A 23,365-nucleotide genomic window follows, 5' to 3' on the forward strand; every position below is an offset into this window, starting at 1 on the left:
AAGAGAACAGACAAGAAAGCAGATAGCAAGTCACTCAGTTCACAATCACACAGAAATGTTCTAGGTCCATCCTAAACAAAATTCACAAGATATCATTCTCAACCTCCCTCAGCATTCTAAACTGAGTCCTCTGGGTTTTGGGTTAATTACCAACCTATCAACCTTCTTCAACTAGAGCATTATCTCAAAGTGGAAATCTATAGTTTATCATGAAAATGGAACTCAGTACCCAATGCTCCATCATTTTCCAGAGAAGCTGGCTTTATTTCTTTCTATATATTATTATTAACAATATTTCTTGATTATCTGCATGGCAACTCTTTAATAAGACAAATTATCTATTGAACAAGACATCATCATCATTGCCACAAGAGTTTCTCCAGTCAAGAATTTCTCAGAGTTTAGAAGACTGCCCATTATTGTTGCTCTAATGATGTGATAAATATATATTTTTTTCTTACAAAGAAGAGTATCACCTTTCTATTTTCTAAAGCCTCTTCATTCTTCAAACTTCAAGCTTCAGCCACCCATCATTGCTATCATAATTGCCATATAAATGCTAGCAGTAAAGAGCGAAGTTATTAGTAAAACTGTGCTTCTGTCCAGGTGAATGGGAAAGTGTCTAGTAAGTAAAAAGTCATAAGATGTTAATCAAGCCTTTTTTTTTTTAACCAAAAAGACATGCTTGTGTTTGTGTATTTGAATTACACACATGCTATTCTTTAGAAAGGACCACAAAATACACAAAGATTCCTGAAATAAAGAGTCAACCTTTCCCTGATTCAGAACTCAGTATTAAGAGTCATACAAAATATGTAAACTTGTCATAAGCTGCAAAAAAACAGATCCTAGTCCAGTCAGTAACAATATGCAACAGATTCTTAAACACATTTGGACAATTTACATCTAGGGCTTTCCCCAAGGCATAAAAATGTCCAGTTTATAAATGTATAATTGACAACTATCTACAGTTACTTATTTATAAAAACCTTTTCTATCTGCATAAGACTTTAACATGAAAAATTGAGGCTCACTCTATTTTTATACTTGTTCTAATATCAGATCAAGTTTTTTTTCTTACAAAATTTAACAATATATCAATTATTTCCTGATGTTTTCAATAAATGAAAATATTTATGTGACAATTTTTTAAATAAATAGGTTTACCTACCAAAACTCAAAACTATCTTGTATGTACTCTCCTCTATTTGGCCAACTCTTCTATACTATCTTGTCAGGAATCCTGACATTCAAGATCACTGAGAACATTGCTGCTTTAAATATGATGTCATCTGAGTCCTAGATGGACTTGATCTCTGGTAATTAATTTTGTATCTTTAGATTCAGAGTATTCTTAAAATTTATTTCTTATCCTGATCCTAGCTAAGTTGTCATGCTAATCCCCTCCTTTCTTGTAGTTTACAGCCTTTATGGCCTTCCATAGTAAAGGCTTTGCCAGCAATCTTGGGTTCATGTTCTGGCTCCTTCACTTAGTCACCATGTGGCATTGGAAAAAGCATTCAATGTATCTGAGTCTCAGATTCCTCGCCCATTACCTGGGGGTAATAGTAATCTCTTCATCTCAGATTTATAAGGATTTCATAAGATAATGTGTGCAGTTACTTAGCACAGTGCCTCATGTCAATCTCATGTTGAAGGCCTGAGAACTTTAGGACCTTTACCTAATTAAAGGCTTCTTTGGGAATGAGCACTTATTCAAGTCTGTCTTCTCTGCTGGGCTTGGGCTCTATGAAAACAAGGCCTGAGTCTGACTTATCAACCACTGTATCTGCAGGCTTAGCTAATACCTTGTCATTATGTTAAAGATACATTTACTAAGTAAATGAACAGGTAAGTGACTGAGAGAATGAATAAAAGAAAAGAATGAATGAAAGCCCTAAGGAAGCCACTAGCAAGATGCTGTCCTTGGGTTTGGGTGCAAAGGTGGGAAGACAGGGAGACTCACAAGGGATATCCTAAGGCCCTCGCCATCTCAGTTTTGAGGCTTAGTGTCCACAGTGGGGACTTCTCTAGGAATAGCATTGGGAAACTGAGGTCCTCAAATACTTAGAAGATGTGCACTTATGACTGAAGAACAAAAACTGTAGTTTGGTCCTAGAGAAAGTATTCTGGCCAAGCCTCAGAAGAAAAACCACATGGTAACTAGAAGCAAAAATAATACCATACCCAGATTTGCCCAGAAGTCACAAGCTAAAAGATATACTTAGCCCAGACAGAGCATGGGAAAGGGCGTGCCTCTCATTTCTGTCTCATCTATTAGACCATGCCACAGCTAGTCAGGGCATTTCCAAATGTACACAATGTTGATATCATGCTTTTAGTTTAAACTAAAGGATGCAGTATGTGGCTTTAATTCCCATGACTCAATGAAGTTTTTTTCTAGTCCCCAGAGGAAAACCTAAAATCTTCCAATACCCATTACGACAAAGGTATATAGAGAAAACCGAAAAAAAAAAAAAAAGAGGGAGTAGGAAAAGGATGTAGTAAAAGGATCAAAAGAAACTAGATAATACATATGGACATATTTTATAATCCTACACAGTTTGTACAGCATCTTGTCCCTAGGGGATGCTTAATAAATAGACTTCATAAGCTAATTAATATGGACAGAGGGATGGAAAGAGAAAAGATGAAGAATTACAGAAAACTAGACAATGCATGTACAGAGCCAACATAAGTAAACTAAAAAAAGACTGGAAGAGGAAGATGAAAACAGTAAGAAAGAATGCCAAAAGAGAGGAAAGGAAGGAAGGAAGGAAGAAAGGAAGGAAGGAAGGAAGGAAATGGTGGACTAGGTAAAGAAATGTGTGTGTACAGTGTATAATATGTGACTGCATATGTCAGAGAGTCAGGGAGATGCTGAAAAGAACATGCCTAAACTAGGGCTTAAAAGCAAGAGCATTCGTGGGAAGAATTTAGTGTTTACTAAGTGTCCCATCTCTTTTAAGAATTTCCATACTACATCTTACATCACCTTCTTGGGCTTTAAATTTGGCTGCTAACAGGGGAAATCTAATTTGTATATTGTATCTAATTCATTTCCCCTTAATCCCTCTATCAATTTCAAGATGCTTTCTTGGAAACAGGAAATTATATTTTAACAAAATTAAACCTATAAAATACCATATTGCCTTAAACTTTAAGGTAGATTGAAATTCAACCCAAAGTTCAAGAATGAAAGAGTAAATTCAGCAAAAATCTGGTTCTTAGCCCAGAAGTATACCAGCCTTATGAATTTGGGATTATGTGTTTTCTGAGAAGTGACCAGTTTAAGTATAAATGACTAAAAGAAAAAAGAGAAGTCTGTGCTGTCTTTGAGAAAACAATTATATGACAGATTTGTTGAGTTACCTATGCTCTGTGAAGCAAATTCAAGCCACATCTAGTAATAACTGTTAACACACTTTAAAAATAAATTGTATGACATTTTTTTTTTTTGGTTTCCCTATAAACATATATTTTTATCCCCAGGGGTACAGGTCTGCGAATCGCCAGGTTTACACACTTCACAGCACTCACCATAGCACATACCCTCCCCAATATCCATAACCCCACCCCCCTCTCCCAACCCCCCTCCTCCCATCAACCCTCAGTTTGTTTTGTGACATTAAGAGTCACTTATGGTTTGTCTCCCTCCCAATCCCATCTTGTTACATTTATTCTTCTCCTACCCCCTTAACCCCCCATATTGCATCTCCTCTCCCTCATATCAGGGAGATCATATGATAGTTGTCTTTCTCCGATTGACTTATTTCGCTAAGCATGATACCCTCTAGTTCCATCCACCTGGCAAGGATGCGGAGAAAGGGGAACCCTCCTACACTGTTGGTGGGAATGCAAGCTGGTGCAACCACTCTGGAAAACAGCATGGAGGTTCCTCAAAATGTTGAAAATAGAACTACCCTATGACCCAGCAATTGCACTGCTGGGTATTTACCCTAAAGATACAAACGTAGTGATCCGAAGGGGCACGTGCACCCGAATGTTTATAGCAGCAATGTCTACAATAGCCAAACTATGGAAAGAACCTAGATGTCCATCTACAGACGAATGGATAAAGAAGATGTGGTATATATACACAATGGAATACTATGCAGCCATCAAAAGAAATGAAATCTTGCCATTTGCAACGACGTGTATGACATATTTTAAAAGACTAGTTTATATATAAGCAAGTTTCTTAATCTTTCAGTATACTCCATCTGTGAGAAAGGAACTGTTTTAGGTGAGGAAATGTTTTCTTGCCTCAATCTGAGCAGCACCACTTGTATTGGCTTACATTTTGGGCTTCTGTGTTAAATTTTGTTTAAAAAGGATTCTGAAGAAAAGACATTATAAAACCACCACATCAGATGATCCCTCTCTCAGCCGCCTATCTTCCAAGAGGAGGGGACCCAGCACTCTTGCTTTATCCTGCAAGTTCCCATCAGGAAGCTGCTGTCTCACCCCATCCTTCCACCCACCATTCCCAATCCCTTTACCTTGGGCCCCTCTTCCCTGTCTTTCTGGGGCCTGATGTTGATCCTGCCCTCTAATTTCTGGCATTTGCAACCATTTATTCATGCATTGAACAAGTACTTCTTGAGCACCTACTATACACTAGGCATTGTTCTAGGAACGTGTTATATATCAGTGAGCAAAACAAAGATCCCTGTGCAGTTTGCATTGCAGCAAGTAGAGATGGACAATAGAAACTTGCTTAGAAAATAAGCAAGTTATGGGGAGGAGTCAAGATGGCGGAGAAGTAGCAGGCTGAGACTACATCGGGTAGTGGGAGATCAGCTAAATAGCTTATCTAAAGATTGCAAACACCTACAAATCCAACGGGAGATTGAAGAGAAGAAGAACAGCAATTCCAGAAACAGAAAATCAACCACTTTCTGCAAGGTAGGACTGGCGGAGAAGTGAATCCAAAGCGACGGGAAGATAGACCACGGGGGGAGGGGCCGGCTCCCGGCGAGCGGCGGAGCAACGGAGCAAAATCAGGACTTTTAAAAGTCTGTTCCGCTGAGGGACATCGCTCCAGAGGCTTAACTGGGGTGAAGCCCAGGCGGGGTCAGCGCGGCCTCAGGTCCCGCAGGGTCGCAGAAGGATCGGGGGTGTCTCAGTGTCGCAGAGCTTACCGGTATTAGAACGGGGAAGCCGGCTGCAGAGACAGAGCCGAGGAGTGACTCTCAGCTCAGGGTTGCCCTGAACCGGTCGCAGGCTCGGTCAGCTCGGAGCGCGGCCGGAGGCCAGGGTGACGGGAGTCATTTGGCGCTGTTCTCTGAGGGCGCACTGAGGAGTGGGGCCCCGGGCTCTCGGCTCCTCCGGGCCGGAGACCGGGAGGCCGCCATCTTTATTCCCGTCCTCCGGACTCTACGGAAAGCGCTCAGGGAACAAAAGCTCCCGAAAGCGAACCCGAGCGGATGACTCAGCGCGGCCCCGGGTAAGGGCGGTGCAACTCCGCCTGGGCAAAGACGCTTGAGAATCACTACAACGGGCCCCTCCCCCAGAAGATCTACGGGAAACCCAGCCAGGACCAAGTTCACCTACCAAGGAGAGCGGCGGAATTCCAGAGGAGAAGAAAGCAAAGCACGGAACTCATGGCTTTCTCCCCATGATTTTTTAGCCTTGCAGTTAATTTAATTTTTTTTTCTTTTTCAATTTTTTTTTCTTTTTCTCTTCTTCTGCTAAATTTTTTTTAACTTTTACCGTTTTCTTTTTTTTAACGTTTTTTAAATAGTTTATCTAATATATATATATTTTTTCCTCTTTTTATATTTTTTCTTTATCGGCTTTCTTTTTTTTAATAGTTTTTTTTTTTTATTTCTTTCTGAACCCCTTTTTATCCCCTTTCTCCCCCCTCACAATTCAGGATCTCTTCTGATTTGGCTAAAGCATATTTTCCTGGGGTTGTTGCCACCCTTTTAGTATTTTACTTGCTCCTTCATAAACTCTTATCTGGACAAAATGACAAGGCGGAAAAATTCACAACAAAAAAAAGAACAAGAGGCAATACCAAAGGCTAGGGACCTAATCAATACAGACATTGGTAATATGTCAGATATAGAGTTCAGAATGATGATTCTCAAGGTTCTAGCCGGGCTTGAAAAAGGCATGGAAGATATTAAAGCAACCCTCTCGGGAGATATAAAAGCCCTTTCTGGAGAAATAAAAGAACTAAAATCGAACCAAGTTGAAATCAAAAAAGCTATTAATGAGGTGCAATCAATAATGGAGGCTCTCACTGCTAGGATAAATGAGGCAGAAGAAAGAATTAGCGATATAGAAAACCAAATGACAGAGAATAAAGAAGGTGAGCAAAAGAGGGACAAACAGCTACTGGACCACGAGGGGAGAATTCGAGAGATAAGTGACACCATAAGACGAAACAACATTAGAATAATTGGGATTCCAGAAGAAGAGGAAACAGAGAGGGGAGCAGAAGGTATATTGGAGAGAATTATTGGAGAGAATTTCCCCAATATGGCAAAGGGAACAAGCATCAAAATCCAGGAGGTTCAGAGAACCCCCCTCAAAATCAATAAGAATAGGTCTACACCCCGTCACCTAATAGTAAAATTGACAAGTCTTAGTGACAAAGAAAATATCCTGAAAGCAGCCCGGGAAAAGAAGTCTGTAACGTACAATGGTAAAAATATTAGATTGGCAGCAGACTTATCCACAGAGACCTGGCAGGCCAGAAAGAGCTGGCATGATATATTCAGAGTACTAAATGAGAAAAACATGCAGCCAAGAATACTATATCCAGCTAGGCTATCATTGAAAATAGAAGGAGAGATTAAAAGCTTCCAGGACAAACAAAAACTGAAAGAATTTGCAAATACCAAACCAGCTCTACAGGAAATATTGAAAGGGGTCCTCTAAGCAAAGAGAGACCCTCAAAGTAGTAGATCAGAAAGAAACAGAGACAATATACAATAACAGTCACCTTACAGGCAATACAATGGCACTAAATTCATATCTCTCAATACTTACCCTGAATGTTAATGGGCTAAATGCCCCAATCAAAAGTCACAGGGTATCAGAATGGATAAAAAAACAAAACCCATCTGTATGTTGCCTACAAGAAACTCATCTTAAACCCGAAGACACCTCCAGGTTTAAAGTGAGGGGGTGGAAAAGAATTTACCATGCTAATGGACATCAGAAGAAAGCAGGAGTGGCAATCCTTATAGCAGATCAATTAGATTTTAAGCCAAAGACTATAATGAGATGAGGAAGGACACTATATCATACTCAAAGGAACTGTCCAACAAGAAGATCTAACAATTTTAAATATCTATGCCCCTAACGTGGGAGCAGCCAACTATATAAACCAATTAATAACAAAATCAAAGAAACACATCGACAAGAATACAATAATAGTAGGGGATTTTAACACTCCCCTCACTGAAATGGACAGATCATCCAAGCAGAAGATCAACAAGGAAATCAAGGCCTTAAATGACACACTGGACCAGATGGACATCACAGATATATTCAGAACATTTCATCCCAAAGCAACAGAATACACATTCTTCTCTAGTGCACATGGAACATTCTCCAGAATAGATCACATTCTTGGTCCTAAATCAAGTCTCAACCGGTATCAAAAGATTGGGATCATTCCCTGCATATTTTCAGACCACAATGCTCTAAAGCTAGAACTCAATAACAAGAGGAAATTTGGAAAGAACCCAAATACATGGAGACTAAACAGCATCCTTCTAAAGAATGAATGGGTCAACCAGGAAATCAAAGAAGAATTGAAAAAATTTATGGAAACAAATGATAATGAAAACACAACAGTTCAGAATCTGTGGGACACAACAAAGGCAGTCCTGAGAGGAAAATATATAGCGGTACAAGCCTTTCTCAAGAAACAAGAAAGGTCTCAGGTACACAACCTAACCCTACACCTAAAGGAGCTGGAGAAAGAACAAGAAAGAAACCCTAAACCCAGCAGGAGAAGAGAAATCATAAAGATCAGAGCAGAAATCAATGAAATAGAAACCAAAAAAACAATAGAACAAATCAACGAAACTAGGAGCTGGTTCTTTGAAAGAATTAATAAGATTGATAAACCCCTGGCCAGACTTATCAAAAAGAAAAGAGAGAGGACCCAAATAAATAAAATCATGAATGAAAGAGGAGAGATCACAACGAACACCAAAGAAATACAGACAATTATAAGAACATACTATGAGCAACTCTACACCAACAAATTTGACAATCTGGAAGAATTGGATGCATTCCTAGAGACATATAAACTACCACAACTGAACCAGGAAGAAATAGAAAGCCTGAACAGACCCATAACCAGTAAGGAGATTGAAACAGTCATCAAAAATCTCCAAACAAACAAAAGCCCAGGGCCAGACGGCTTCCCGGGGGAATTCTACCAAACATTTAAAGAAGAACTAATTCCTATTCTCCTGAAACTGTTCCAAAAAATAGCAATAGAAGGAAAACTTCCAAACTCATTTTATGAGGCCAGCATCACCTTGATCCCAAAACCAGACAAGGATCCCAACAAAAAAGAGAACTACAGACCAATATCCTTGATGAACACAGATGCAAACATTCTCGCCAAAATACTAGCCAATAGGATTCAACAGTACGTTAAAAGGATTATTCACCACGACCAAGTGGGATTTATTCCAGGGCTGCAAGGCTGGTTCAACATCCACAAATCAATCAATGTGATACAACACATTAATAAAAGAAAGAACAAGAACCATATGATACTCTCCATAGATGCTGGAAAAGCATTTGACAAAGTACAGCATCCCTTCCTGATCAAAACTCTTCAAAGTGTAGGGATAGACGGCACATACCTCAATATTATCAAAGCCATCTATGAAAAACCCACCACAAATATCATTCTCAATGGAGAAAAACTGAAAGCTTTTCCGCTAAGGTCAGGAACACGGCAGGGATGTCCGTTATCACCACTGCTATTCAACATAGTACTAGAAGTCCTAGCCTCAGCAATCAGACAACAAAAGGAAATTAAAGGCATCCAAATCGGCAAAGAAGAAGTCAAACTATCACTCTTCGCAGATGATATGATACTCTATGTGGAAAACCCAAAAGACTCCACTCCAAAACTGCTAGAACTTGTACAGGAATTCAGTAAAGTGTCAGGATATAAAATCAATGCACAGAAATCAGTTGCATTTCTCTACACCAACAACAAGACAGAAGAAAGAGAAATTAAGGAGTCCATCCCATTTACAATTGCACCCAAAACTATAAGATACCTAGGAATAAACCTAACCAAAGAGACTAAGAATCTATACTCAGAAAACTATAAAGTACTCATGAAAGAAATTGAGGAAGACACAAAGAAATGGAAAAATGTTCCATGCTCCTGGATTGGAAGAATAAATATTGTGAAAATGTCTATGCTACCTAAAGCAATCTACACATTTAATGCAATTCCTATCAAAGTACCATCCATTTTTTTCAAAGAAATGGAACAAATAATCCTAAAATTTATATGGAACCAGAAAAGACCTCGAATAGCCAAAGGAATATTGAAAAAGAAAGCCAAAGTTGGTGGCATCACAATTCCGGACTTCAAGCTCTATTACAAAGCTGTCATCATCAAGACAGCATGGTACTGGCACAAAAACAGACACATAGATCAATGGAACAGAATAGAGAGCCCAGAAATGGACCCTCAACTCTATGGTCAACTCATCTTCAACAAAGCAGGAAAGAATGTCCAATGGAACAAAGACAGCCTCTTCAATAAATGGTGTTGGGAAAATTGGACAGCCACATGCAGAAAAATGAAATTGGATCATTTCCTTACACCACACACGAAAATAGACTCAAAATGGATGAAGGATCTCAATGTGAGAAAGGAATCCATCAAAATCCTTGAGGAGAACACAGGCAGCAACCTCTTCGACCTCAGCCGCAGCAACATCTTCCTAGGAACATCACCAAAGGCAAGGATGCAAGGGCAAAAATGAACTATTGGGATTTCATCAAGATCAAAAGCTTTTGCACAGCAAAGGAAACAGTTAACAAAACCAAAAGACAACTGACAGAATGGGAGAAGATATTTGCAAATGACATATCAGATAAAGGGCTAGTGTCCAAAATCTATAAAGAACTTAGCAAACTCAACACCTAAAGAACAAATAATCCAATCAAGAAATGGGCAGAGGACATGAACAGACATTTCTGCGAAGAAGACATCCAGATGGCCAACAGACACATGAAAAAGTGCTCCATATCACTCGGCATCAGGGAAATACAAATCAAAACCACCATGAGATATCACCTCACACCAGTCAGAATGGCTAAAAATAACAAGTCAGGAAATGACAGATGCTGGCGAGGATGCGGAGAAAGGGGAACCCTCCTACACTGTTGGTGGGAATGCAAGCTGGTGCAACCACTCTGGAAAACAGCATGGAGGTTCCTCAAAATGTTGAAAATAGAACTACCCTATGACCCTGCAATTGCACTGCTGGGTATTTACCCTAAAGATACAAACATAGTGATCCGAAGGGGCACGTGCACCCGAATGTTTATAGCAGCAATGTCTACAACAGCCAAACTATGGAAAGAACCTAGATGTCCATCTACAGACGAATGGATAAAGAAGATGTGGTATATATACACAATGGAATACTATGCAGCCATCAAAAGAAATGAAATCTTGCCATTTGCGACGACGTGGATGGAACTAGAGGGTATCATGCTTAGCGAAATAAGTCAATCGGAGAAAGACAACTATCATATGATCTCCCTGATATGAGGGAGGGGAGATGCAACATGGGGGGTCGAGGGGGTAGGAGAAGAGTAAGTGAAACAAGATGGGATTGGGAGGGAGACAAACCATAAGTGACTCTTAATCTCACAAAACAAACTGAGGGTTGATGGGGGGAGGGGGTTGGGAGAGGGGGTGGGTTTATGGATATCGGGGAGGGTATGTGCTATGGTGAGTGTTGTGAAGTGTGTAAACCTGGCGATTCGCAGACCTGTACCCCTGGGGATAAAAATATATGTTTATAAAGCTGTAAAAAAAAAAAAAAAAAGAAAGAAAGGATGAATCCCCAAGTTTTGTAGCAACATGGACGGGACTGGAAGAGATTATGCTGAGTGAAATAAGTCAAGCAGAGAGAGTCAATTATCATATGGTTTCACTTATTTGTGGAGCATAACAAATAGCATGGAGGACAAGGGGAGATGGATAGGAGAAGGGAGTTGAGGGAAATTGGAAGGGGAGGTGAACCATGAGAGACTATGGACTCTGTAAAACGATCTGAGAATTTTGAAGGGGTGGGGGGTGGGAGGTTGGGGGCACCAGGTGGTGGGTATTGTAGAGGGCACGGATTGCATGGAGCACTGGGTGTGGTGCAAAAATAATGAATACTCTTATGCTGAAAAAAATAAAAAAAAAATAAAAAAAAATATAAAATAAGCAAGTTATGGAGTATGTCAGATAGTGATATCTGCTATGAGAAAAAGAAAAAGCTGAAAAGGGTAGAGGGGATTGAGAATAAGAGGAGTCATATTCTGACTAAGAAGGAGGATTTGTGGCCCCATTCCTGCAGTTGCATGTAAGAAATCAACCTTATTCCATCCTGGCCCTTGATACCCTATCTTGGCAGTGACCTACGATCAGAGTTCTTGGAGCGTACGGTATAGACAGTGCTCAACAAATATACCTCCTTGTTATTTCCCAGCCTCCCTTGCAGTTAGGCCAGGCCCATGTGGCTCATGCTGGCTAGTGAAACGTGAGAGGAAGAAGCAGGTAAAAGTCAGCATGTCCCCTCATCTAGTCATTGCTTTAATGTGGTAACCTTAGAGGCCATTAGTCTAGGCACCATGGGTCTAAGATGGAGAAGGCTGCCTGACCTAACATCAGAATGTGACATGAGCAAGAAATAACCTTTTACTGTTTACACAACTATTTCAGGGTTGGCTGAACTGAATCACAGTAGGGGCTCTCTGGGCCACTATCAAAGAAAGTGAACTAGGTAATTTTAACAATCATTTTCTGCCTTTTTATGGTAAAGAAAACCAAAAAGCATGAATTTTTACTCTTTCATAGGTTGATAGAGGAATAAACGTACAGTTCTGCCAAGAAAGAAATTAGTAATGGGAAATTATATTTAGGTTGCCCCTTTAGGACTTTGTAAATATTCTATGAAATATTTTAAGCTAGTATTTTGATTCATGAACACAACTTACTTTTGTTGGATTCTTAGAACAGTAAAATTTCATTGAAAAAATTACTTAGTAGAAAATATTATAATTTGTTTTACTCTAATCAAAATATTTCTTGGGCAATTCAAAGTTTCCTGGCTATTCCCCTGACTTAAATCCCAAACGAGAGTATTTTTTTCTATAAACATGTATTATAACAGCACTCATTTAAGAGATTAAAATATTAACAGAATCCAGACAGAATTTATAGGTGAATACAAAGTACAGGCAATATAAACTCTAAGCTGTGCATTGGGTAAATTTTATAATAAAAATTTGCCTGCACTTTAACTCATGTGATCATGCTAAGACCCTTGACCACATTTTTCATTGGTGGATTCAAAAGAAAACATTTGGATGATAGTCTCAAACTCAAAGATTAATTAATAAATAAAAGAAGGACCACCTGTACCCCAATGTTCATAGCAACGATGGCCACAGTCACCAAACTGTGGAAAGAACCAAGATGCCCTTCAATGGATGAATGGATTAAGAAGATATGGTCCATATATACAGCGGAGTATTATGCCTCCATTAGAAAGTATGAATACCCAACTTTTGTATCAACATGGATGGGACTGGAAGAGATTATGCTGAGTGAAATAAGTCAAACAGAAAGAGTCAATTATCATATGGTTTCATTGGGAGATGGAGCAGAGAAGTGAGTTGGGGGAAACTGGAGGGGGAGACAAACCATGAGACACTGTGGACTCTGAGAAACAAACTGAGGGTTTGGGGGCTGTGGGGGGCAGTGAGCCTGGTGGTGGATATTATGGAAGGCACATATTGCATGGAGCACTGGGTGTGGTGCATAAATAATGAAATGTGGAATACTGAAAAAAAATAATAAAACAAAATTTAAAAAAAACAATCTATATGGAAATATTGATATTCAAGGCCAGACATACAAGTGTGTAAAACTAGAGATCACTGAGCAATGGGAGGAAGACCCCGAAGATTCTCCCAAAGCTTGTCACATTGCCTACAGTCCTGCCACTAGTGGTTCTTCCCTTTGACTTCTGAAGGATTTTGTTCCTCTGTGAGAGCTTTAACAGAAAAGAAAAAGACCTAGCTGGAACAGAACAGGCAGAAATGGTTCCCCATGCTGAGAAGAAGGGACTGGGTTGAGTGGTGTGAAGATGGTGATGAGGAAACCATGGTCTAAAATAAAAAGTGACTGATTAATAAACCAGAATGTTCTTCCTGAATACCTTCTACATTTAAGACATTATGCTGGGCATTTTGCATGATACAGAAATACATGAGGCTGGATTATCGTCTTGGTGATGTCTGTAGTCTAGTATTTGGTCTTTGAAGATTTTGTTTATTTACTTGACAGAGATTACAAGTAGGCAGAGAGGCAGACAGAGAGGGGGAAGCAGGCTCCCGGTTGAACAGAGAGCCCAATGCGGGTCTCGATCCCAGGACCCTGAGATCATGACCTGAGCCAAAGGCAGAGGCCCTAACCCACTGAGCCACCCAGGTGCCCCAGTATTTGGTCTTTGTTATGGAGCCAGAAAAGGGATGGATGGCTAGATCTAGTGTTAGAAATACAAGTGTGGCCTGTGTTCATGCTCAGCAAATTGCACAGGGCCCCAGGGAGGCCAAGGTCAGGCAAGGAAAGGGTACTGTGGGACTAGAGGAAATGAGATCTACTGAAGAGGGAACAAGGATGAAATGAACAATGAATTTATAAAGCCACTATCCCCTTGGTAAACATTTTTACTCTTTAGCGTGAGAAGAGATTACAGGCTTTTATGCCTGCAGAATTTTATGTACTTCCACCAAATAAAAGGGAACATGAATTGGATTTCAGATAATTAGTTCTATTACTTTTGGGTTTTGAGGTTTTTGTTTTTCTGTTTTAAACACTTACCATCAAATTTTGCAAGTCTGCTAAAGTCTGCTCCAAGCTCTGAGGTAACTGATAGTGCGTGGCGGACTTTAAGGTTTGTTTCCCTGCGAAATTAATTGACACGACATGAATTTTTATATGGAACAACCCAACAGCATCTTACATAAAGTAATCAGGCGGGAGCAGCACATGCAAAATCCAACACAAGAAATTCAAGAAACGCCCTTCAAATGTCATTCACACCTCTCAGTCAAGTGGTCTTGGTAAAGTAGACAGGGCTTTGCATGCTCCTAAGAGTTGGCATTCCACACATGGCACATCTGTATAACAACACACAGTAATCTGTTTTATTTGAAAGAACAGAGGATACAATAAATATGGTTTCATTCGAATCCACTCAGACATCATGCATGAGTTACAAAACATATTAGGAATGGGAACACAGTTGCCAAATAAAGGAGGCCAGTATCACTCTAGAGTCTACTATCTACATAGGAATTTTAGTTGTAAAAGATGGTCATGGCTAATTTCATAGTAGCTGAAATTTAAATGGGAAAAGGAATGCAGCTTTCTTTCTCATGGAGAATCAAGCCAAAAATCCTGTAAGTCTGGGATCATACAACCAGACAGTAATTCGGCAGGTCACAGTGAGCTGATCATCTACTTCCAGGCAGAACCACACATACATTGGATGGATGGCCCTGTGGTATTCATGAAATGACCAGCTGTCATGATCCTATGGCCATTGCTCACATCTTGCATACAAGGGTTTGTCACGCCAGTTTTCTCACTGAGTTCAACCTAATTCTCTTCTACTGTAGCTTAACATCATCTGTCAGAGTTCTATCTTTTATGGAAGTGTTTAGCAGTGAGTTCATTCAGTCAACAAATACTGATTTGAATACATACCATAGTCACCCATGAGATTCAGTGCTGCCCCCACAAGGGTTACTGTTCTCTTGAGGGAAACAAGTGGTAGGTAAAAAGCAAATATCACCATTTGTAAGTACATGACAAACCATGAAATAACTGAATTTAGAGAACCGAGAAGCAGGTGCTCAAGAGGGCACTTAATTTAAATTTCCTGTAAATGAATTTCATGATGATGTTAAGACAACATGAAATCAATCCAAGGAATACCCTTTGGTTAAATAGCTTTCTCCAGGAAACACTAATTTGGATATATAATTGAAGTTAATTTGCTTAATAGTAATCTCATGGATCACTAATTGCCAAATCTATCAGTTCCTAGGATGCAAAAATATGTAGGGGTTGAGATACTCAAGAAGAACTTCATAACTGAGGCAGAAACTGAGCTGGGCTTGATGGACAAGAGTGAGATAGTGGTGTTGAGGTTAAAAGACCAATGTATCCATTCGTTTAAACAAATTTTTCAAATAATTGAAACATTCAGTGACCCCATCGAGGCCAGACAGCCCTCATTCCTTAACCCAGCTCTATATATCATGTCATTCAGCAAGGTTTATCATCATTTTAGGTTACTTCCTCAGGATTCTCTTCAATATCTCACTTCCATCTTCAGATGTGGAAAATTAAAGGAAATAATCATCACACATAGGACTTACTGATTAAAAAAAATTTGCCAAGACTCCTGATTAATATCTTGTGTCATGCCATACTCTTTCTTCCTTAACATGCTTCATTATCTTCAAACTTCAAAAAGATTTTCAGCATAAGAATACAAAAAATCCTGTGTACCCTTTACTCAGTTGCCCTTAATGGTAACATTTGCAAAACTGTATTACAATATCACAATATCACAACTGAAACTGACATAGTCAAGATGGGGCACATTTCCATCACAAGGATTTCTTAGGTTACCCCTTGTAGACACACCCACTTCCCAGCCCCTTCCAGGCCATCTTTAATTCCTGGTAACCACTGATCAGTGGTCCCTTTCTATAGTTTTGCCATTTCAAGAATGTTATATAAGTAGAATCATATAGTATGTGACCTTTAGGGATTGCCTTTTTTTACTCAACATAATTATCTGAAGATTTGTCCAGGTTTTTCTATGTATCAATATTTCATTATTTTTTTTTATTGCTCAATAGTGTTCCATGATATGAATAGTTTGTTTGACCTGTTAAAGGACATATAAGTATATTCTAATTTGTGGATGTCACACATAAGGCTGACATAAACATCTGCGTACAAGTTTTTGTGTAAACATAAGTCTTCATTTCTGTGGAATTAAATGCCCATGGTTATCTGGTAGTTGTATGTTTAGCTTTTTAAGAAACTGCCAACCTATTTTCCAGAGTGATGGTAGTATTTTACATTCCCATCAGCAATGTGTGAGTGATACTGTTTCTCTACATCCTTGCCAGCATTTGGAGTTGTCACTATTTTTTTTTTTAAAGATTTTTTTTATTTATTTATTTGACAGACAGAGATCACAAGTAGGCAGAGAGGCAGGCAGAGAGAGAGGAGGAAGCAGGCTCCATGCTGAGCAGAGAGCCCGATGCGGGGCTCGATCCCAGGACCCTGAGATCATGACCTGAGCCGAAGGCAGCGGCTTAACCCACTGAGCCACCCAGGCGCCCCAAGTTGTCACTATTTTTAAGTTTAGCCATTCTGATAGGTATGTATCTCCTCATGGTTTGAATTTTAATGTCCCTAACAGCTAATGATGTTGAACATTTTTTTTTACATGCTTATTTGCCATCTGCATGTCATGTCTAGTGGAATGTCCCTTCATATCATTTGCAAATTTTCTAATTGGATTGTGTTTTTAGGATTGAGTTTTGAGCAATTTTCATACATTCAAGATAAAAATCCTTTGTCAGATAGATGGTTTGTAAATATTTTCTCCTAGTCTATAGCTTAGTTTTTCATAATAGGGTCTTTTGCACAGCAACAATTTTTGAATGATTTGATGAAGTCTAGTTTATCGAATTACCCTGTTATGAATTGTGCTTTTTTGTGTCAAGTCTAAAAACTCTGACTAGCCCTAGATCTTGAAGATTTTCTCCTATGTTTTTCCCTAAAACTTTTATAGTTTTATGTTTTACATTTGAATTCAATTTCCATAATAGTTACAGGGCTATTCAGAGTGTCTATTTCATATTGAATTAGTTGTGGTAGTTTGTTTTTTGATGACGTGGTCTACTTCATTTAAGTTGTTAAATTTATGTGTATAAAGTTGCTTGTAGGATTTCCTTATCCTTCTGATATCTTAATGATCTGTCATAATATCCCCAGTTCATTCATGATATTGTTATTTCGTGTCTTTTTCCTTTTTCAGTCTTCCTGAGGTTTATAAACTTTATTGAAGTTTTCAAAGAATCAACTCTTTGTTGTGTTAATTTTCCACTTCTTGTTTTTCAGTTTTCAAGTTCATTGATTTCTGTTCTTGTCTTTATCTCCTTCCTCCTGCTTGCTTTGGGTTTATGCTGTTATTTTCTAGGTTCTTGAGATGGAACATTGGAATATTTAAGACTCTTTTTCTTTTCAAGTATATACATCTAGTATCATAAATTTCCCTCTCAGCACTATTTTAGGTTCTGCCCAAACCAAGGGTAGGATCACACATGTCACACTCCATTTGAATAGCCCAGTAGAACAATGATTTGGGAGGCAGCGTTAAAACCAGGGGCTTTTTTGTCAGACTATCAGGTATGAGTACTGGCTTCATTTTTGAGAAATTTGGAGTAAATTACTTAGTATCTCTAAGCCTTGTCGACTATACAATGGGGCTTATATACTACCTACATCAGAATTAAGTAATAAAATCCATCTAAAGAATATAATAGTACTTTTAAAATGTAAACATCCAATAAATGTTTATATGCCAGCCATATTGAATCCACTAAAACAGAACTGCTATGTTCTCTATAACTTAATTTTTCGATTAACATTAATGTCAAAACTCCATTTCTCTTTTCTTCTTCACCTTCATTTCACCCAGTTCCAAAAGATTGCCTTCTAAAGTAACATCAATGCTTCTTTCCTCAGAAACTCATCAATACTCCTCTAATTTTCCTTGGAGAATCATATAAAATTAAAAAAAAAAAAACTAAAACAAAACAAAACTTTTCTAAGGAATATGAATAAAGAGTCCTATACAATAATTCACACAGACATGTTTAACTTACTGCTTTGGAAAGAAAATAAATTCAAGAGAAAAAGAGCTTTCAAAGGAGCCACAAAGTAATTAATGAATGGAATTTGCAAGTTAGACTCTCATTTGTTCCAAGAAAATTAAATGAGGAATAAGGTTTAGATTGAATACTATTCCTAAAGCTATTACTGCTAAATTAAAAACTAATCTAAATAATTATTCTAACTTTAAAAACTTACCCATCAAGCTCAGCAGTTTCAATATAACAGAGGCCATGTGGCTCACTACTTGATAGGAGAAGCAGATCAGCCTATTTTAAAAAAAAAAAATCATAATGAATATATGAGAAGGGAAGACTGGTTGAAACCCTTCTTTGTTATACTACCCTTACTAACTAATGAGCCAGGACAGCCTTAGATTAAAAAAGTGAGAGAGGTAGAATCCTGTTCCACTTCTCTGCCATATATGCCCCAAATCAAATCTTCCCTCTCCTTCCCTGTTCCTGTTGGGTCCACCCCCTTCAACATCAGAATATAAGCAAGAGCAGGAGATATCATATAAATTAATAGCCACTTCATTTACTTTTTTTTTTTGCAAGAAACAGATAAAATTCTACATTCTCATCTTGATAATTACTATTGGAAAATATAAAATTTTTCCCAATAAGTGAAATAATTGGAAATGTTTCCATACACATACTTTAATTCTCTAGTATTGTGACTTAAAAGTAACAATCAGGCAAAGCTGACAGGGAAAGGATAGAAGTAAAGTAGGAGTAAATGGAAAACCATAGGAAAAAAAAAATAAAGCAGGCAAGGAAAATTTAACAAGAAAAAATTAAAAGAAAAAATTAAAAATGTAAGAAAAAAATGATGGGGTATAAAAAAGGGAAAAGAGAAAATAAAACAGGGGCTAAGCAAGAGGCAAGAAAGAATTAGAAAATGCTCCAAAAGACAGCAGAAAACATTCAGAAACCAAGTTGTGGGTCTTTCAGAGACGTAAAATCATTCCAGTCAGCTGTCCATTTGAGCTTCGGAAATGACCTATCACAATTCAGTTTTAGAATTCTGGGTGCTTCCTATATTGGGGAACAGTTTATTTCAAATTTCATTTTAAAGTAAGGATTTTTATGAGATTCTGAAAGATCTGAAGGTCTAAAATGAATTGACTAAAATTTTAACAATTTATTTTGACACATTAACAATTGTGTAGAATTGTCCCATTCTCAAGTTAAATTTAGAGGTTAAATTTAGAATCAATCCACTTATTTCATTGTCTCAAGCTTTTAAATTTCCAACTCAAATTTAGATGGGGGGAGAAGCATATACATGTGTGTGTTCAGTTTTGTCTGAATTGTGACAAAACAGAATTGAAAAATAACTCAATAACAATCCTCTAAAGGAATAAATAGGTTTATATATCAAGACTCTTCCTCAACTCTAACAACAGTCACAGAAGGCTGAGGAGCAAAATTATCTTCTGAATAGTTACAATGTGACTACAGCAAACCCACTACAGAGAGAACATTTAAAGAGTTGTATACAATCTCTCATGGTGAAGGTTTGGTTGGGGGGGTGGGGGATGGGTTAGCTGGGTGCTGGGTATTAAGGATGGCACATATTGCATGGAACACTGGGTGTTATACGTAAACAATGACTCATGGAACACTACATCAAAAACTAATGAGGGGGGCGCCTGGGTGGCTCAGTGGGTTAAGCCGCTGCCTTCGGCTCAGGTCACGATCCCAGGTCCTGGGTTCAAGCCCCACATCGGGCTTTCTGCTGAGCAGGGAGCCTGCTTCCTCCTCTCTGCCTGCCTCTCTGCTTACTTGTGATTTCTCTCTGTCAAATAAATAAATAAAATCTTTAAAAAAAAAAAACTAATGAGGTACTGTATGGTGACTAACATAATGATAAATTTTTTTTTAAAATTTAAGAAAAAGAGTTGTACACAAATCTTGAGCCAAAAATTACACACTTTGATTTTAAAAAGAAAAGAGTATTTTCAAAAATTCACCACAGTCTTACTTCTCTCATTGAAATTTCAGTGGATATGACAGCAGTACAGCTTCGTGCCTAAATCTAAAATTTTCCAATTCTCATCCTCTGTGATTGAAAATAGTTATAAAGTTCAGAGAAAAAGCCCCATTTATACCCAGAATTGCTTTTCTTCTAAACTCTGCACCGTAAGGATGATTTGATGCTACTATTTAGTACTGAGCTTAGTTGCTCAACACTTAGATCTTAGTAGACAAAGGGAGGATCGGTTGTCCGATACTGGCTCAGAACACGTGAGTGAGGCACCAACACTACCTGGCCACTAGATTCTGTCCTGAGCACTAACTCAACTTCCTAAAGACTGCTACTGAGAACTGTAAAGCCCACAAGTTCTGAGCTAACTCCTCCTGCCCTGTCTACCCCTTGAGAACCTGGGTCATCTACATTCCTACCTTCCACTTTCCCCACCTCTTCCTGTACCCTCTGTAGTCATCTTTTCCTTTGATGTCCCTGGAACCTTGCTACTGTTTCCCTACTCCCTAATCCCCATCCTGCACACCCCTCATTCATCCCTATTCTCCCTGCACCACTGCCGAGCTTCGCCATTCCCTTTTCCTAACACCTTCCCTTCGAATTTTTAAATTCATCACAGTTGCGGAGGAAGTGTGAAGGGGCAGGACTAATAGGGGCTTCCATAAAAATAAGGAGTCCGCCACTCATCACACAGTGCTCCTATTTCCAGGTGTACTCCGTAAGAATTCTAAAAAGAAAAGGACAAGAAAGCTGCAGTAGGCCAAGAGAGCCCTGCTAGTTCCTGGTCATCATCATTTTGTCAGAGGTTCTGGGCCATGAGTGCAGCAACTCAGGGGTGGTCTTAGAACCCCACCAGCTCCATGACTCTGAGCCCCAGATCAAGCCTCCTCACACTGACCCTTTCAGTATCTCTCAGGGTACCCAATTCCTAGTTGATCCAGAAACCTGTATTTGAGTTGTAGGGGTTTATAATACTGGTATTTAGCGAGGGCTTACCATGTCTGTGGTACTATCCTAAGAGCTTTACATGCAATATTTTATTTAACTCCCACCGAAATCCTATAGCGTAGGTTCTATTGTTATCTCCGCTTTACAGATGAGCAAAGTGAGGCCCAGAGAGGCTTAGTAACTTGTTTGAAGTCACACAGTAAGTGACATATCAGGATATGAATCCAGACAATTGAAGGCACATACAGCTGGAATACTAAAATGAACAAAAATATCTTTCCTTCAAGGATTGTAGAGTTTAATACAGGCAGAATATGATAAGGCTTCTAAAAGTCTGATTACCAAAGTGCTATGGGTGGGGTGCCAATGAGGAAGAATATATCAGATTGGTAGCTGACAAAGAGTCTCATGGCTCTGAGTCCTCACAACCAACAACACTATCTTCATAGGTTTATTAGGCATAATTACTGTTTGCTGATATAAAGAATAAACCAAAATCTCAAGCGATGATAACACCAAAAAGCTACATAATTCTTTAAGAGTTCACAAAACATTCTTTCACAACTGTATCACTTTATTCTTTCAATAACCCTGTGAGGAGGTAATTTTGTTCCCATATGTGAATAAGAAACCTTGGGAAGGTCATCTCTGGCTCACAAGCAGTAGATGAACTAAATTATCTCATGTAAAGTCCATAGCCTTTACAAAATCACGGTGAGAGCTTTGTCACTTCTAAAAGTTCCTAAGAGATTAAATGCCATACTCATGGCCACACAGAGCTTAAAGAGCAGAGCTAGAACTAGAATTTATAGCTCCGATCCCAAATGTACACTCTTTCCTCTGCTTGGATACAAATTCACTGGAATAGAACCATGAAAAACAAAGTGTTTTGCTTTGTTTCATTTCACTTTGTTCATGTTCAAAACCCGAAACCACAATAGTGAAGAATATTGGGGTACTGACCCCATATCCTGATGGAAGGATAAATTTGTAGAATTGGAACGCCATATTCAAATCTCTCTTGTAAGCCATTTCCACACATAAAGTTCTTTATCTTCATTAACCTCTATAATATTATCTCCTTTTTTGTAGTCTAAAAATGGTTCATGCAATATGGTTATACTTACAGTATAATGATATGCAATATGATTATACTTACAGGAAAATAGGTTTGATATGGACAAAAATGAGGATGAAGTTGTAAAAATAAAAATGTGTAAGATTGTAGGTAATATTTTTATTTAAAAATTAAATTTCAGGGGCACCTGGATGGCTCAGTGGGTTAAGCTGCTGCCTTCGGCTCAGGTCATGATCTCAGGGTCCTGGGATCAAGTCCCGCATCGGGCTCTCTGCTCAGCAGGGAGGCTGCTTCCCTCTCTCTCTCTCTCTGCCTACTTGTGATCTATCTCTGTCAAATAAATAGATAAAATCTTTTTAAAAAATAAAAAAAATAATTAAATTTCAGATCCAACAAATATGTGCTGAGTGTCTACTAGAATCTAATACATTGTTTTGGTTTTTATAATTAAATGAATCCAATATGAATAAGAAAAAGACGGGAGAAAGAGCAGAAGGTGGAAAGGAGACTAATAATGGACATCATAGTTTTTACTCATGGGTCCACCCCTTCTTTAGTCAAAAAAAAAAAAAAAAATCCTTGCCTTATATATTTCACCCCCACAAATTAGTAATTGCTTACTAACAGAACATTGGCCATGTACTGCAACATGTACATGCAACGTGTAGAAAATACATGTTGCACCTCTAAATTTCACCAAGAAGCTTCTTTTTCAATACAGCTTAGATAAAAGTTTTTTAAAAAAATCTGTCTCTGGAAATTTTCAACTTTCTACTGTCTCACATATTTTTATTTAAAAATAAAAGAGAGTTTATTTACAACAATTAGAGTGAAACAAGTAACTCTGGCTTGAAGCTATAAAATTTAAAATAAGGAAGAGGGCAATTAGACTGTCAAACAGCCTCTCAGGAAGGACCAAGGTTCTAGGAAAGGTTAGATGAGTCAAAGATTAGGAAAGAGGAGATGGGTCAAAAAGAGCCAAAGCCCACATTCAGTCAGGACTGCAGTTTAGGTTAGATTCATCTTTCTAGTTCTTTCATTTCTGAAGGTGAAATTTCCAATCCATGTAGCCGAAGAATGCCTTTGTTTTAAAACAAAACCTTTACGGTTGTAAACACCTCAATGCCTTTCTT

The 23,365-nt window shown here is 38.5% G+C and overlaps 1 protein-coding gene across 11 annotated transcripts in view; it reads right to left on the reverse strand.

The window, feature by feature from the left end:
• Window positions 1-23,365, reverse strand: part of ATP8B4 (ATPase phospholipid transporting 8B4 (putative)) — a 290,737-nt gene that overhangs the window by 109,529 nt on the left and 157,843 nt on the right. For all 11 annotated transcript variants that reach the window (XR_007128694.1, XM_047737429.1, XM_047737432.1 and 8 more), the window contains 2 exons: window positions 18,416-18,486; window positions 14,114-14,196 (listed from right to left, as the gene is read on the reverse strand). Coding sequence is in view for 10 of the 11 variants with exons in the window: in XM_047737429.1 (XP_047593385.1) it covers window positions 14,114-14,196; window positions 18,416-18,486 (154 nt within the window). In the remaining variant the exon portion in view is untranslated. The remainder of the gene's footprint in view (window positions 1-14,113; window positions 14,197-18,415; window positions 18,487-23,365) is intronic.

This window comes from Lutra lutra, chromosome 7 (assembly GCF_902655055.1).
Source record: "Lutra lutra chromosome 7, mLutLut1.2, whole genome shotgun sequence".
NCBI classification, from domain to species: Eukaryota; Metazoa; Chordata; class Mammalia; order Carnivora; family Mustelidae; genus Lutra; species Lutra lutra.